The 14613-nt window shown below is 36.3% G+C and overlaps 1 protein-coding gene across 3 annotated transcripts in view; it reads right to left on the bottom strand.

Annotated features, from left to right (window-relative positions):
* Positions 1-5265: 5265 nt before the first annotated feature.
* LOC121014632 (coiled-coil domain-containing protein 7-like) overlaps positions 5266-14613 on the bottom strand; it is an 85355-nt gene continuing 76007 nt past the window's right edge. For 2 of the 3 annotated variants that reach the window (XM_040451027.1, XM_040451026.1), the window contains 2 exons: positions 7757-7879; positions 5266-5423 (listed from right to left, as the gene is read on the bottom strand). In XM_040451027.1, the coding sequence (XP_040306961.1) occupies positions 5359-5423; positions 7757-7879 (188 nt within the window). In that variant the 3' untranslated portion in view covers positions 5266-5358. The remainder of the gene's footprint in view (positions 5424-7756; positions 7880-14613) is intronic. The other variant, XM_040451028.1, reaches the window with a different exon arrangement.

The following is a 14613-nucleotide window of genomic DNA, read 5'->3' on the forward strand; positions in this document are numbered from 1 at the left end:
CTCTTGTAGACAGCAAATAGATGGGTCTTGTTTTTTTATCCATTCTGATACCCTATGTCTTTTGGTTGGTGCATTTAATCCATTTACATTCAGTGTTATTATAGAAAGATACGGGTTTAGAGTCATTGTGATGTCTGTAGGTTTCATGCTTGTAGCGATGTCTCTGGTACTTTGTCTCACAGGATCCCCCTTAGGATCTCTTGTAGGGCTGGTTTAGTGGTGACAAATTCCTTCAGTTTTTGTTTCGGAAGACCTTTCTCTCTCCTTCTATTCTAAATGACAGACTTGCTGGATAAAGGATTCTCGGCTGCATATTTTTTCTATTCAAACGTTGAAGATCTCCTGCCAATCCTTTCTGGCCTGCCAAGTTTCAAAAGAGAGATGATTCACGAGTCTTATAGGTCTCCCTTTATATGTTAGAGCACGTTTATCCCTTGCTGCTTTCAGAATTTTCTCTTTATCCTTGTATTTTGCCAGTTTCACTATGATATGTCGTGCAGAAGATCGATTCAAGTTCCGTCTGAAGGGAGTTCTCTGTGCCTCTTGGATTTCAATGCCTTTTTCCTTCCCCAGTTCAGGGAAGTGCTCAGCTATAATTTCTTCAAGTACCCCTTCAGCACCTTTCCCTCTCTCTTCCTCCTCTGGGATACCAATTATGCGTATATTATTTCTTTTTAGTGTATCACTTAGTTCTCTAATTTTCCCCTCATACTCCTGGATTTTTTTATCTCTCTTTTTCTCAGCTTCCTCTTTTTCCATAATTTTATCTTCTAGTTCCCCTATTCTCTCCTCTGCCTCTTCATTCTGAGCCTTGGTCGTTTCCATTTTATTTTGCAGCTCGTTTAAAGCGTTTTCAGCTCCTCATGACTATTCCTTAGTCCCTTGATCTCTGTAGCAATAGATCTCTGCTGTCCTCTAAACTTTTTTCAAGCCCAGCGATTAATTTTATGACTATTATTCTAAATTCACTTTCTGTTATATTATTTAAATCTTTTTTGATCAGTTCATTAGCTGTTGTTATTTTCTGGAGATTATTTTGAGGGGAATTCTTCCGTTTGGTCATTTTGGATAGTCCCTGGAGTGGTGAGGACCTGCTGGGCACTTCCCCTGTGCTGTGGTGTATAACTGGAGTTGGTGGGTGGGGCCGCATTCAGACCTGATGTCTGCCACCAGCCCACTGCTAGGGCCACAGTCAGACTGGTGTGTGCCTTCTCTTCCCCTCTCCTAGGGGCGGGATTCACTGTGTGGTGGTGTGGCCCGTCTGGGCTACTTGTACAGTGCCAGGCTTGTGCTGGGTATCTGGCGTATTAGCTGGGGCGGGTAGGCAAGGGGCATGGGGGCAGGAGGGGCAGTCTTAGATCGCTTCTCCTTAGGTGATCCACTTCAGGCGGGGCCCTGTGGTAGCGGAAGGGAGTCAGACCCGCTGCTGGAGGGGTCGCTCCACAGAAGCACAGCGTTGGGTGTTTGCCGGGAGCAAGCAAGTTCCCTGGCAGGAACTGGTTCCCTTTGGGATTTTGGCTGGGGGATGGGCGAGGGGGATGGCGCTGGCGAGTGCCTTTGTTTCCCAACAAACTGAGCTCTGTCCTCCGGGGGTTAAGCAACTCTCCCTCCCTTTGTCCTGCAGCCTTCCCACTTTCTGAGCAGACCTGTTAACATATAACCTCCCAGATGTTAAGTCCCGCTTGCTGTCGGAACACACTCCCTCTGGCCCCTCCGCTTTTGCAAGCCAGAAGTGGGGGCTCTGCTTGGCCGGCAGGCTGCCCCTCCTCCCCGGCTCCCTCCCGCCAGTCTGTGTATCGTGCACCACTTCTCCGCCCTTCCTACTCTCTTCCGTGGGCCTCTCGTCTGCGCTTGGCTCCGGAGACTCCGTTCTGCTAGTCTTCTGGTGGTTTTCTGGGTTTTTTAGGTAGGTGTAGGTGGAATCTAAGTGATCAGCAGGACGCGGGGTAAAGCCAGCGTCCTCCTACACTGCCATCTTCTGCCCTTTTCCTTGCCAAAATCGCATCAAGCCTGTTTCTAATCTCATTCATAGTATTCTTCATCTCTGATTCCATTTTAACTCTTCAATCTCTGCGGTAAAGGTCTAAACTGGTGTCTTCTTTTCTTTTCTAAAGCTCAGTGAGTATCCTTATGATTGCTGTTTTGCATTCTCCATCAGGCGTGTTACTTATATCTGTTTCACTTAGATATCTGGCTGTAGCTTTACCTTTTTCCTTCATTTGTGATAAATTCCTCCATCTTTGCATTGTCAAGGCCTCTGCCTTCTTCTCTGTGTTAGAAAAGCCAGTCATGTCTTCTGCTCCTGAAAGTAATGGCCTTATGAAGAGGTCATGTAGTGCCCAGGGCCTGACACTTCAGAGGGATATCTCTGGTGTGTGCTGCATGTGCTCTGTGTTCTGGCTGCTCTATCCTTTAGGCCAGTTGTCTGCAGAGGCTCTCCTTGCTTCCTGTGGTCAGTGTTTCCTCCCTGACCCTGAGTGTGGTGAGTTAACTAATCACTACATTGATATTTAATTTTCATTTATTTTTATAGTGTTTATTGTGTGCTTAGATTTGAAGGTATGGAGATGAGAATATGGTCGCTTTCTTCCAAGTTACCTTTATACATTTCAGAGAAAATAATATGTTTGTGATAGACACACATTTATATCTATCTACTCTATCTATATCATATATATATGAACATAGAGAAAATGATAAGACAAAAATACAGAATATAAACAATTGATGAATCTGGGTATAGGCTATATGAGAATTCCTTCTGGAAGTCCTTCAATTTCTCTGTAAATTTGAATTGAGAGAAAATTTTAAAAATATTAAATCCTATTACACAAAAAAATTTCTGCAATAACAAAAGCAACTACCAGTAATATAATAAGTAGGTGATTCTTGGAGAAAATTAAAATATCTAATAATAACAATATTAAAATATGCTTAGTTCTCATTAAATGTAAATAACCATAATTTAAAACATTTTTAGTATGCATTTATTTTTATTTTTTAATTATTTATTTTAAAAATTGCAGTAAAATCTACATAATATATAATTTACCCTTTAAACCATTTTTAAGTATATACTTCAGTGGCATTAAGTATATTCACACTGTGCTGCCATCACCACTATCCATCTTCAGAAATTTTTCATTTTATAAAACTGAAACTCTACCCATTAAAAAATAATTCTCCATTCCCATTTCCTCCAGCTCCTGGAAACCATCATTATACTCACTATCTCTATGTATTTGACCATGTTAAGATACTTCATGTAAGTGCAATCATACAGTGTTTGTCCTTTTGTGTTTGGTTTATTCCACTTAGTATAATTTCTTTCATATTCATCCATGTTATATGCTAAACCATGCTGTATCAGGTTTTCTTTCCTCTTTCAGGCTGAATAATATTCCATTGCACACATATGCCACATTTTTTTTTTAGTCCATTAACCACTGTTGGACGTTTGAAAGTCTTCTTTTACCTATCATGAATGATGCTGCTATAAACAAAGATCATTTCGTGTCCTTGCTTTCATTCTTTTGGGTATATATCTGGAATGGAATCATTGAATCATATGGTAATGCCATATTTAATATTTTGAGGAACCACCATACTGCTTTACATAGCAGTTACATCATTTCACATTTCCAACAGTAATGCATAAGAGTCCCTATTTCTCCACATCCTCACCAATATTTTTCTTTTTTCCTCTTTTTCCCTTCATAATAGCTACCTTTCTGGATGTAAAGTGATATCTCATTGTGGTTTTGATTTGCATTTCCTTGATGAATAGTGATATTTACCATATTTTCATGTGTCTATTGGCTATTTTATATCTTCTTGGGAGAAATGTCTATCAAAGTCCTCTGCTCACTGTTATATCAAATTTTTTGTTTTCATTGTTGAGCTTAAGAGTTCTCTGTATATTCTGGTTGTTAACTGCTATTCAGACATATGATTTGCAAATATTTTTCTCCCATTCTGTGGGTTTCCTTTTTACTTTATTAGCCTTGTCTTTTGATGAATAATTTTAAAATTGTGATAAAACCTGTCCATTTTTTCTTTGTTTGACTGTGCCTTTGGTGTCATACCCAAGAAGTTATTGTCAAATACAATGTCTTTACGATTTCACCCTACGTTTTCTTCCAAGAGTTTTATAGTTTAGCACTCAGTTTTAGGTCTTTGATCTATTTTAAGCTGTAAGGTAAGGCATAAGGTAGGGATCTAATTTCACTCTTTTGCATGTGGACATCCAGTTTCTTCAACACCATATGTTTTACAATTCTCCTTTTCCCATTAAATGGTCTTGGTCTCCTTGTCAAAGCCATTTGACCATAAATGTGATGGTTTATTTCTGGGTCCTCTATTCTATTGCCTTAGTTTGTATGTTTGTCTTTATGTCAGTACCATACTGTTTTGACTACTGTCGCTTTGTAGTGAGTTTCAAAATAATGAATTGTGTGTTCTCCAACTTTGTTTTTTTCAAGATCATTTTGACTGTTTAGGATCTCTAAAATTCCATATGAATTTTAGGATGGATTTTTCTATTTCCTTAAAAAAGATACATTGCTGGTATTTTTGATACGTATCACACTCAAACTGTAGATTACTTTACATAGTATTGATAGCTTAACAGTATTAAGTTTTCCAATGTATGAAAAGTCTAGGGCTGATTAACATACTGAGAAATAAGTCATTCATGAAATTGCTATCAGAATTATTAATTATTATTATTTGAAAAGTAATTTGGAAACATATATTAAAATAAAAAACATGTATATCTTTAATGTAATACATGTTTACATGCTCTCTTTTATAGAAATACAATCACCATAACATAGATAAATATGTACAGTGATATTTATTGTACCATTGCCTATAGTAGTAAAAAACCCGATTTGAGAAGAATCTAAATGTCATTTAGTAGAAGAATGGTTGAATAAAGTATAGCACATTCACATTATAGAATATCATGTAGCAACTTAAAGGTATGAGATATAAAAGAGATATATATTATCAGTTTATCTGGATTGGAAGCAAGAAGGATCTATACAAATGATTCTATTATGTATAGAACCAGCAAACTCATATATATATATGATATATATATATATCATATATATATATAGATTGTGTGTGTGTGTGTGTGTTTGTATGTCAAACACACGTTTGAAGAAAGGTTTAGAAAAATATACTTGGTTCATAACATTTGTTTTTCTGGAGAAGGGGGTCCATTGGTTTAAGGTGATTGGTAAATAAAAACAATGGAAACATAATACAAAGTTTTATTTCATTTGTCCTTGTAAAGCAGTGTTGTTTTTTTTTTTTTTTTACCTTCATAGATAGGTTTTTTAGTTGTAGACATCACAGCAAGCAGAGTATTTGTAAGTTCAACTTTTTTTTGTTTAAGATAGAATTTTTTGGATGCCCTAGAAGATGAAAATAATATTACTAAATTATCTTATAAATGATCTGATTTCAACTTTTAAAAATTTAAAATAAATCTTAATCCACTTCTAAAACACAGCTTCCTTAAATTTTAAAAATAATTTAAAGCAGCTTTCCTAACACAAATATTTTCTCTCTGGTTTTTCCTTGCTGGGTATTTGATCAAAACCAGGGCTCTTGGGTGGCTCAGTCAGTTAAGTGGCTAACTCTTGATTTCCAATCATGTCATGATCTCAAGGTTGGTAAGTTCAAGCCCCACTTCAGGCTTCACACTGGCAGTATGGAGCCTGCTTGAGATTCTCTCTCCCTTTCCCTCTGCCCCTACCCCACTCATGCTCTCTCTCTCTCAAAATAAATAAATAAATAAATACTTAAAAACAAAACAAAACAAAAAACAGTAAGAGTACAAATCAAGAAAAGAAATATTAGAAATATTGTATACAGAAATGCCAGAGGAAGAGGGGCACCTGGGTGGTTCAACTGGTTTAGCATCCAACTCGTGATTTCAGCTCAAGTCATGCTCTCACTGTCTGTGAGTCTGAACCCCGCATCAGACTCTGAGCTGAGAGTGTGGAGCCTGCTTGGGATTTTCTCTCTCTCTCTCTCTCTCTCTGCTCCTCCCCAACTCGCATGGATGCATGCACACTCTCTCTCTTTTAAAATAAATAAACTTTTTAAAAAATGCTAGAAGAGTTTTTTTCAGTATGACAGTAAAAAATACTTAAACAATTAAATTGATAAATTCTCATATGAAGTTTTTATCTCTATACAAAACAGTATATCTTTATTAAAAAGTTTTATATTACTACAGTGAAAGATCTAGTGTTAATGGAAACAGACGTTTACAAATACTGTTATTAAGATACATACTTTCAACAGTTAAAAACAAAACTATGTATAAGGAAATAGTATCAGGTTGCTCATTTCAAGAAAAATACACTAAAATAAACAGAATGTGGGGTATTTAGATGGTATTTTCTCAAAGTTAGTGGGAAAAATTTACTAAGTTAATGCATTGAGTTTCTACAATATATGTTGTACAAAGAAATAAAACATTTTTAATTTTTTAATTTCCTTAAGGCAGGTGTTTGCTCTAAAAATGTTTATCTGTTATTATTTTTAGATTAAAAGCCTTGATAGTTTGATAGAAAATAAAAACATTTATAATAGAATCATTTCTATTCTATCCATAAAAGAAGACTACTATTTTTTTTCTCTAATTATGGAATAGAAATTTAGATAGTGAATTATTCAGACTATTTGTTAGTTGCTATTCTCTTTCTCTTTCTTGTTTCTTTAGGCAATATAACTGCTTATAATTAATGCCTCTATCAAAGGGAAAGCTTTAGCTTAGGAGAGAAAACCCAAATTGTTGGTAAAGTAGGAGCTAATAAATGGAAAGCAGTATTGTAGGTTATATGAAGTAGCAGGTGAATCTAAAATAAATTACATTTGTCTAAAATGTACATATACTATAAAACTACTGATCTCATTGTCTGGCAGTTAAGAAGAGGAGAGCTTATCTGAATCTAAAAAGCATATTATAATTAATTTTTCTGAATTTACAGAATTCTTGTTTGGCTAATCATGCCTTACTTAATAGTCAAATTTATTTTATCTCTGAATTACATACCCATAGAATGGTAAAAAGTAGCCAATGGATAAATGTTGAGATAAAGATGCACAGTGAGAAAGAAAAACTGGCCAAAGTATTGGTAGTATGTATAATTACTTGGGACTTTAGAAAAATATAATAGACCAAATAAAAATAGTCTACATTTAAAAAAAAAAAACCTTTAAACTCAGTATCTATAGGAAATATACTAAGATGATGATTATATAATGCCTCTGGAGCAATAATAAGAAATGGCATCTATAAATTAATTCCTAGATATTGGCTGGGGAGATAGTAATGAAGGAAAAGGGAAAAGTAAAAATAATGTTTATTTTCCTTCCAATTTACCCTCATGTTGAGTTTCTCTGTTGCAGATCCTGCCTGGGGTTGGACAAAAGGAAAATGTATAAATATAAAAAGGAGGATTATAAGATGCATTTATCTCAGCCATCTGCAGAATCTATAATAGTGAGCAAGAAAAGAAGGTTGAAAAAAATGGAACTCCAATTTAGTGGTGACAGGGAAGGAAGAGATATATAAAAATGCATATATGTTAGATGAGCTTAATCAGTGTTTACTTTCACTTATGTTTTGCTAAGCTGGTTATATGACTAAGACTGGTACAATCTGGTTATTTCCATATAATTAATGCTTTACTAATTTAAAAAAATCACATTGTATACTAAGAATTAAAATTACCTGAAGGTTCTTTATTTAGTGAAGGAAACTGGATGGTTTTATAAATGGTTGACCCAGCCCTAGATGTTCTGTGATATGCTTTTGGAGGTTTATTCACATGGGGTGAAATGTACTCAGATCTTTCTAGAAATATTAGAAAATATATTAACAGATTACATTTGTAACTAATTTTGATACACTTGCCAATAAAATTGAAATAACTAAATTTTTGAGATGATTAATTAGTAAAGAAATATACATTAAGAAGGATAGTTTTATTTTTTTTTTTTATTTTTTTTAACGTTTATTTATTTTTGAGACAGAGAGAGACAGAGCATGAACGGGGGAGGGGCAGAGAGAGAGGGAGACACAGAACCGGAAGCAGGCTCCAGGCTCTGAGCCATCAGCCCAGAGCCCCACGCGGGGCTCGAACTCACGGTCCCTGAGACCGTGACCTGAGCTGAAGTCGGGCGCTCAACCGACTGAGCCACCCAGGCGCCCCAAGAAGGATAGTTTTAGAGATCAGAGCTAAGTTATAAAAAAAACAAGTCACAAAAAACCATCTATATAAATTCCATTTCTTTGAAATGGCCAGTGTAGGGAAATTTTATAGAGACAAAAATTAGATTGGTGGGTGATGACTTGGAGTATGAATATTTCTTTTCCACATAATGAAAATGTTCTAAAATTGAACATGGTAATGGAAGCACAACTCTGTGAATGTACTAAAAGCCATTGATTTACACACTGTACATGAGTGAAATGAATGGTATGTGGCTTATATATCAATAAAACTATTAAGTAGATCGACATCTGACTTTCTATCACAAACAATGGAGGACAGAACTCAGTGGAATGACATATTAAAAGTGCTACAAGGGGCGCCTGGGTGGCACGGGCCAAGCTGAGTATGGGCTCAGCTCATGATCTTACAATTTGCGGGTTTGAGCCTTGTGTCAGGCTCTGTGCTGACAGTTCAGAGGCTGGAGCCTGTTTCAGAATATGTGTCTCCCTCTCTGTCTGCCCCTTCCCTGCTTGTGCTCTGTCTCTCTCTTTCTGAAATAAATGTTAAAAAACAAGTACTGAAAACAAAAATTCACAACCAAGAATTTAATACCCAGCAAAATTATTATTCAAGATACAACGAAAACATTCCTAGATTAAAAAAAAAAACTAACAATATTTGTTATTATATTAGCAAAAATGTCTTAGAAGAAATGCTAAAGAGAATACTTCAGGCTGATACAAAATGACACTAGGTAGTAACTTCTCATTATATATAAAAATTGACTCAAAGTAAATTACATCCCTGAATGTTATAGTTATACTATAAATGTCTTAGAAAAATAGAAAATCTTGAGATTTTAATTAGACAATTTTTTTTTAATTTTTTTTCAACATTTTTTATTTATTTTTGGGACAGAGAGAGACAGAGCATGAACGGGGGAGGGGCAGAGAGAGAGGGAGACACAGCATCGGAAACAGGCTCCAGGCTCCGAGCCATCAGCCCAGAGCCTGACGCGGGGCTCGAACTCACGAACCGCGAGATCGTGACCTGGCTGAAGTCGGACGCTTAACCGACTGTGCCACCCAGGCGCCCCTAGACAATGTTTTTTAAATACAAGTTTAAAAGCATGATTCATAAAAGAAAATTTAATACATTGGGCCTCATAAAAATTTAAAACTTTTGACTGCCATTAAGAAAGTTAAGATGAGGGGGGTGCCTGGGTGGCTCAGTGGATTAAGGGTCTGACTTCAGCTCAGGTCATGATCTCATGGTTCTTGAGTTCAAGCTCCATATCAGGCTCTGTGCTGTCAGCTCAGAGCCTGGATCCTGCTTTGGATTCTGTGTCTCACCCTCTCTCTGCCCCTGCCCTGCTCATGCTCTGTCTCTCTCTATCAAAAATAAATAAAACCTTTTTTAAAAAGTTAAAATGAGAGATGTCTTGGTGGCTCAGTCGGTTGAGTGCCTGACTCTTGATTTTGGCCCAGGCCATGATCCCAGGGTTGTGGGATTGAGCCACACGTCAGGTTCTGTGCTGAGTATGGAGCCTGCTTAAGATTCTCTCTCTTTCCCTTTACACCTTTCCCCCATTCATGTTCTCTCTCTCTCTCAAAGTAATCACATATATATATATAATACATATACATGTATATATATATATACATGTATTACATGTATTACATATATATGTATATATATACATATACATGTGTATATGTATATATACATGTGTATACATGTGTGTGTGTATATATATATATACATATATATGTATATATATATATGTATTACATATATATATGTAATAAAGAAAGTTAAGACAAGCTGCAGACTAAAAGAAAATAATTTCATATTATGTATCAAGTAAAGAAGTTGCATCCAGAATATATAAAGAACTCTTAACATTTTAAGAACTTAAAAGATTAAACTTTACAAATGGGCAAAAATTAAAAAGTTTTAAAAGACATTTCACCAAAAACATATACAAATGGGTACTAAATACATGAAAAGATTCCCAAAATAATTTTTCAGGAAAATGTAAATGAAAACCACAATAAATGCCATTTCACATCCAACAGAATGTCTATAATCAAAAGGATGGACAATAGCCAAATGATGGAAAGACTATGAAGAAATAAATTCATTCATACCTTGCTTGTCTGTAGGTAAAATTGTACAGCCACTTTAGAAAAGTTTGACATTAAAAAATAGTTAAACATAAATTTACCATACAACATGGCAACTCTACTCCTAGATATCCACCTAAGAGAAATGAAAACTTACGTCTTCACAAAGACCAACATAGGAATATTGAGAGCAACATTCATTATAGCCAAAAAGTGAAATGAACCTAAATGTCCATCAGCCTAAGAATGGATAAAGAATATGTGCTACACTTCAGTGTACTTGGAGAACAATGCTACAGTATTTCATTTGTATCACTAGGAACCAAATTTAACTCAATTATTTGTTTAAGGCTTTGAAAATTAAGTATATGTTTCATCTCAATGTTTCTCTTAACCTTTCAAATATCTCTTTCAGAAATAATAATTAAAAGTTTGAGATACAGGGACGCCTGGGTGCCTCAGTCAGTTAAGCATCTGACTTTGGCTCAGGTCATGATCTCATGGTTCATGGGTTTGAGTCCTGCATTGGGCTCTGTGCTGACAGCCCAGAGCTTGGAGCCTGATAAGGATTCTGTGTCTCTATCTCTGCCCCTCCCCTGCTCATATACTGTCTCTCTTTGTCTCAAAAATAAACATAAAAAAATTTTTTTTAAAGTTTGAGATACAGAGGTGAGATGTAATAATCCTAATTTTACTTTTTCAAATTGTCATTAAAAGTGGCAATAAGGGGTGCCTGGGTGGCTCGGTCAGTTAAGCATCTGACTTCAGCTCAGGTCATGATCTCGCGGTCCGTGAGTTCGAGCCCCGCGTCAGGCTCTGTGCTGACAGCTCGGAGCCTGGAGCCTGTTTCAGATTCTGTGTCTCCCTCTCTCTGACCCTCCCCCGTTCATGCTCTGTCTCTCGCTGTCTCAAAAATAAATAAACGTTAAAAAAAATTAAAAATAAAATAAAATAAAATAAAAGTGGCAATAATGCTAAGGGAAAAAATGTGCTACAGCCATAGAAAGGAATACTATTCAGCAATAAAAATGATGCATGTTACTATACGGGTGAACTTCAAAATCATGCTCACTGAAAGAAGCTACATACAAAACACCATGTGTTCTTTGATTCCATTCCTATGAAATGTCCAGAAAAGGCAAATTCATAGGCACCAAAAGCAGATTAGTGGTTTGCCTGGGACAGGGAGTGAAAACTAACTTAACTATCATTAGGGATCCTGTGGGAATGGCAAAAATGTTCTAAAACTGAATTAAGATGGTGACTGCATACCTAGATAAATCTACTAAAATCCTTGACTCATACAATTAAGATGGGATAGATTTTCTGATATGCAATTTGTGCCTCATTCAAGTGGTTTTTTTTATATAGTTGCTAACCTGTACCTCTCTGAGAAACAAATTTACCAACTAGAGTACAGTATTTATGCAGTTGTTTGTGTCTTTAGCCTTACAGTATCCACTCAAAGCACTCTTTTCCAGTTCCTTTGAGCACTCATTTTTCTCTACTTCTCTCAGTAAGGTTATGTCATGCATTTATTGTTTTTTTCAAGCTTTATTGAGATATGTTTGACATATAATATAGCATAAGTTGAAGGTGTACAATGTGTTGGTTTGACACAGTTATCTATTGCAAAATGATTACTACCATAGCATTAGCTAATTCCTCTATTACATCACATAATTACCATATCTTTTTGTAGTGAAAACATTTAACACTTACTCTTCTAGCAACTTTCAAGCATAGAATACAGTATTGTTAACTATAATCATCAAGATGTGCTTTATTTATTTATTTACTTATTTATTTTATTTTATTTTATTTTATTTTATTTTATTTTATTTTATTGTTTAATTTACATCCAAGTTAGCATACAGTGCAACAATGATTTCAGGAGTAGATTCCTTGATGCCCCTTACCCATTTAGCCTATCCCTCCTCCCACAACCCCTCCAGCAACCCTCTGTTCTCTATATTTAAGAGTCTTTTATGTTTTGTCCCCCTACCTGTTTTTATATTACTTTTGCTTCCCTTCCTTTATGTTCATCTGTTTTGTACATGATGTGCATTAAATATCCAGAACTTATTCATCTTCTAACTTGGAAGTTTGTACTCTTTGACCAACATCTCCTCATTTCCCCAACATATAGCCTCTGGTAACCACCATTCTATTCTCTGTTTCCATGAGTTCAGCTTTTTTTTTTTTTAGATTCCACATATAAATGAGATCATATTGTATGTCTTTCTCTGTGTGACTTGTTTCACTTTAACATAATTCCTTCAAGGTCCATCCATGTTGCTGAAAATGGCAGGATTTCCTTTTTTATAGCTGAATAGTATTCCATTACAGATATTCAATTCTATTATGAACATTATATTTTATATACAAATAATATATAATTATATTGTTATATATAATTTATTTCCCATATATATTTATATAATAAAACCACTATTTTGAATTCTTTATATGGTAAATTTTAGATCTCTGTGTCTTTGGGTTTGGTAGTGGAAGATTATTGTAATCCTTTGGTGGTATCGTGTTTCCTTGATTTTTCATATACCTTGGAGTTTTGTGTTGCTGTCTTACATTTGAAGTAGTAGTCACCTTCTCCATTACTAACTGCCTTCAGGGAAGGACTGCCTTTCATCAGCTCTGCTAGAAATCCAGAGACTTTCTCCCATCTTGACTGCACAACCCCGCTCCATACTTCTCTCTCCCTCCTGTGGCAGAATTCCTAAACTTGTATATTTTCTCTGGATCTTGCAACAGACCAGGCCAAGCGCTGACAGTTGAGTTTCCCTTTTGTTTTCCCTAAGGTCAAGTTGTTTCCCTACAGCTCAAGTTGTAGTTTTTCTCTAGCCCACAGAACCTGGCTTGTTTTCTGCAAGTGCTCCTAGCTGTTCAACAAAGCACTCTCAGGAGCATGCACAGGGAGTTGGCTGCAGAGTTGGGGGAGATGTGGGTGAGATAAGGTTGTTACTGGGGATGCCTGCAACTAGTTGGGGGGATCTGCAAGTGAGGCTTTCCCAGCATCTCATGGGTGGATTTCCTGATGGGAATCCACAAGACAGCATAACTATATCACTTTAATGCTTTCTGAGAATCGTATCTGCCACTCTCCTGATCTCCTCTCACCCCATAACTTAGTATGCTGGATGCTTTGTGTCCTGCACAACTAACCTATTCTCCCTTCCCTCACAGTGGGAGAAATCATGGAATGAGAAAGTCTCACTTGGCCTTAGCTGTACCACGTTAGGGGACATGTGATGCAGGCAGAGTCAAACTATTCTTCTTATCCAATCCAATGTGTCCAAAATCTTATTTTTTGCTCCAACAAAGTAATGGAATTTCTTATCTAGAAACCAGGACTTCCACAAAGCTCTCTTGTCTGTGGGTGACTGGTCAAGTTGGTGTTCTTCAGATGCTCCCTGACTGTGGCCAAGAGGGGTTGGAACCATTCATGAGCTACCTCAGAGTCCACAGCCAAAATGGAGGTTTGTCTGCCTATTACCTGATGCACAGGTGGGCAAGGCTTTTCCAGGTCCCTTGGTGTATGATGCTGGGTCCCATAACTTCAGTTGTACTTTTGTTAACTTCAGTTGTACTTTTGTTCATGAATGGGTGCCAAATTTTTGTCGTTGAGAATGGGGGCACGAAAGAAGGGACATGTTATGCTATCATGATGGTGACATCAATTGTCATATACTTGTATGTTCCATATGTTCCAGTCTGCATTTCATCCTAGGATCTCCCAATACCCTGGTTCTCTTCTTTTTTGCATGCATATTTTTATTGAGAAAATTACAATATAATTAAAATATAGTATAATTGAATGATGGAAAAGGCAACATAACTGTATGCTGTATGGATCATTGACTGCTATGTGCATGTTTGTTTTTTTTGGGGGGGAGCCACCTTTTTGTAGAGGACTGGCTACTGAAGGGCCTATCCCTGTATTGTTACTGTATTTGTGTGTAAGTGTGTGTGTGTGTGTGTGTGTGTGTGTGTGTGTTTTGCAGGGAGTCACATCAGAGGAGCTGCCTCTGAAAATGATTATAGATAAAAAAAAGTGATCTTTGGCCCTAGTGCAAAATTTTAATACAAATTTGTGGGGTTTTGGGAAGAGCACACGTATTTTGTATGGGAGGGGTATCAAGAATATTTGCAATCAGAGGACATACTATGGTGGATTGGTTTCAATAATGGCCTTGATGTGTTCTTGACTACTGGTATTCATATCCTCT

The sequence above is a fragment of the Herpailurus yagouaroundi genome, unplaced genomic scaffold, assembly GCF_014898765.1.
Source record: "Herpailurus yagouaroundi ecotype Mexico unplaced genomic scaffold, PumYag 203, whole genome shotgun sequence".
In the NCBI taxonomy this organism is placed as follows: Eukaryota; Metazoa; Chordata; class Mammalia; order Carnivora; family Felidae; genus Herpailurus; species Herpailurus yagouaroundi.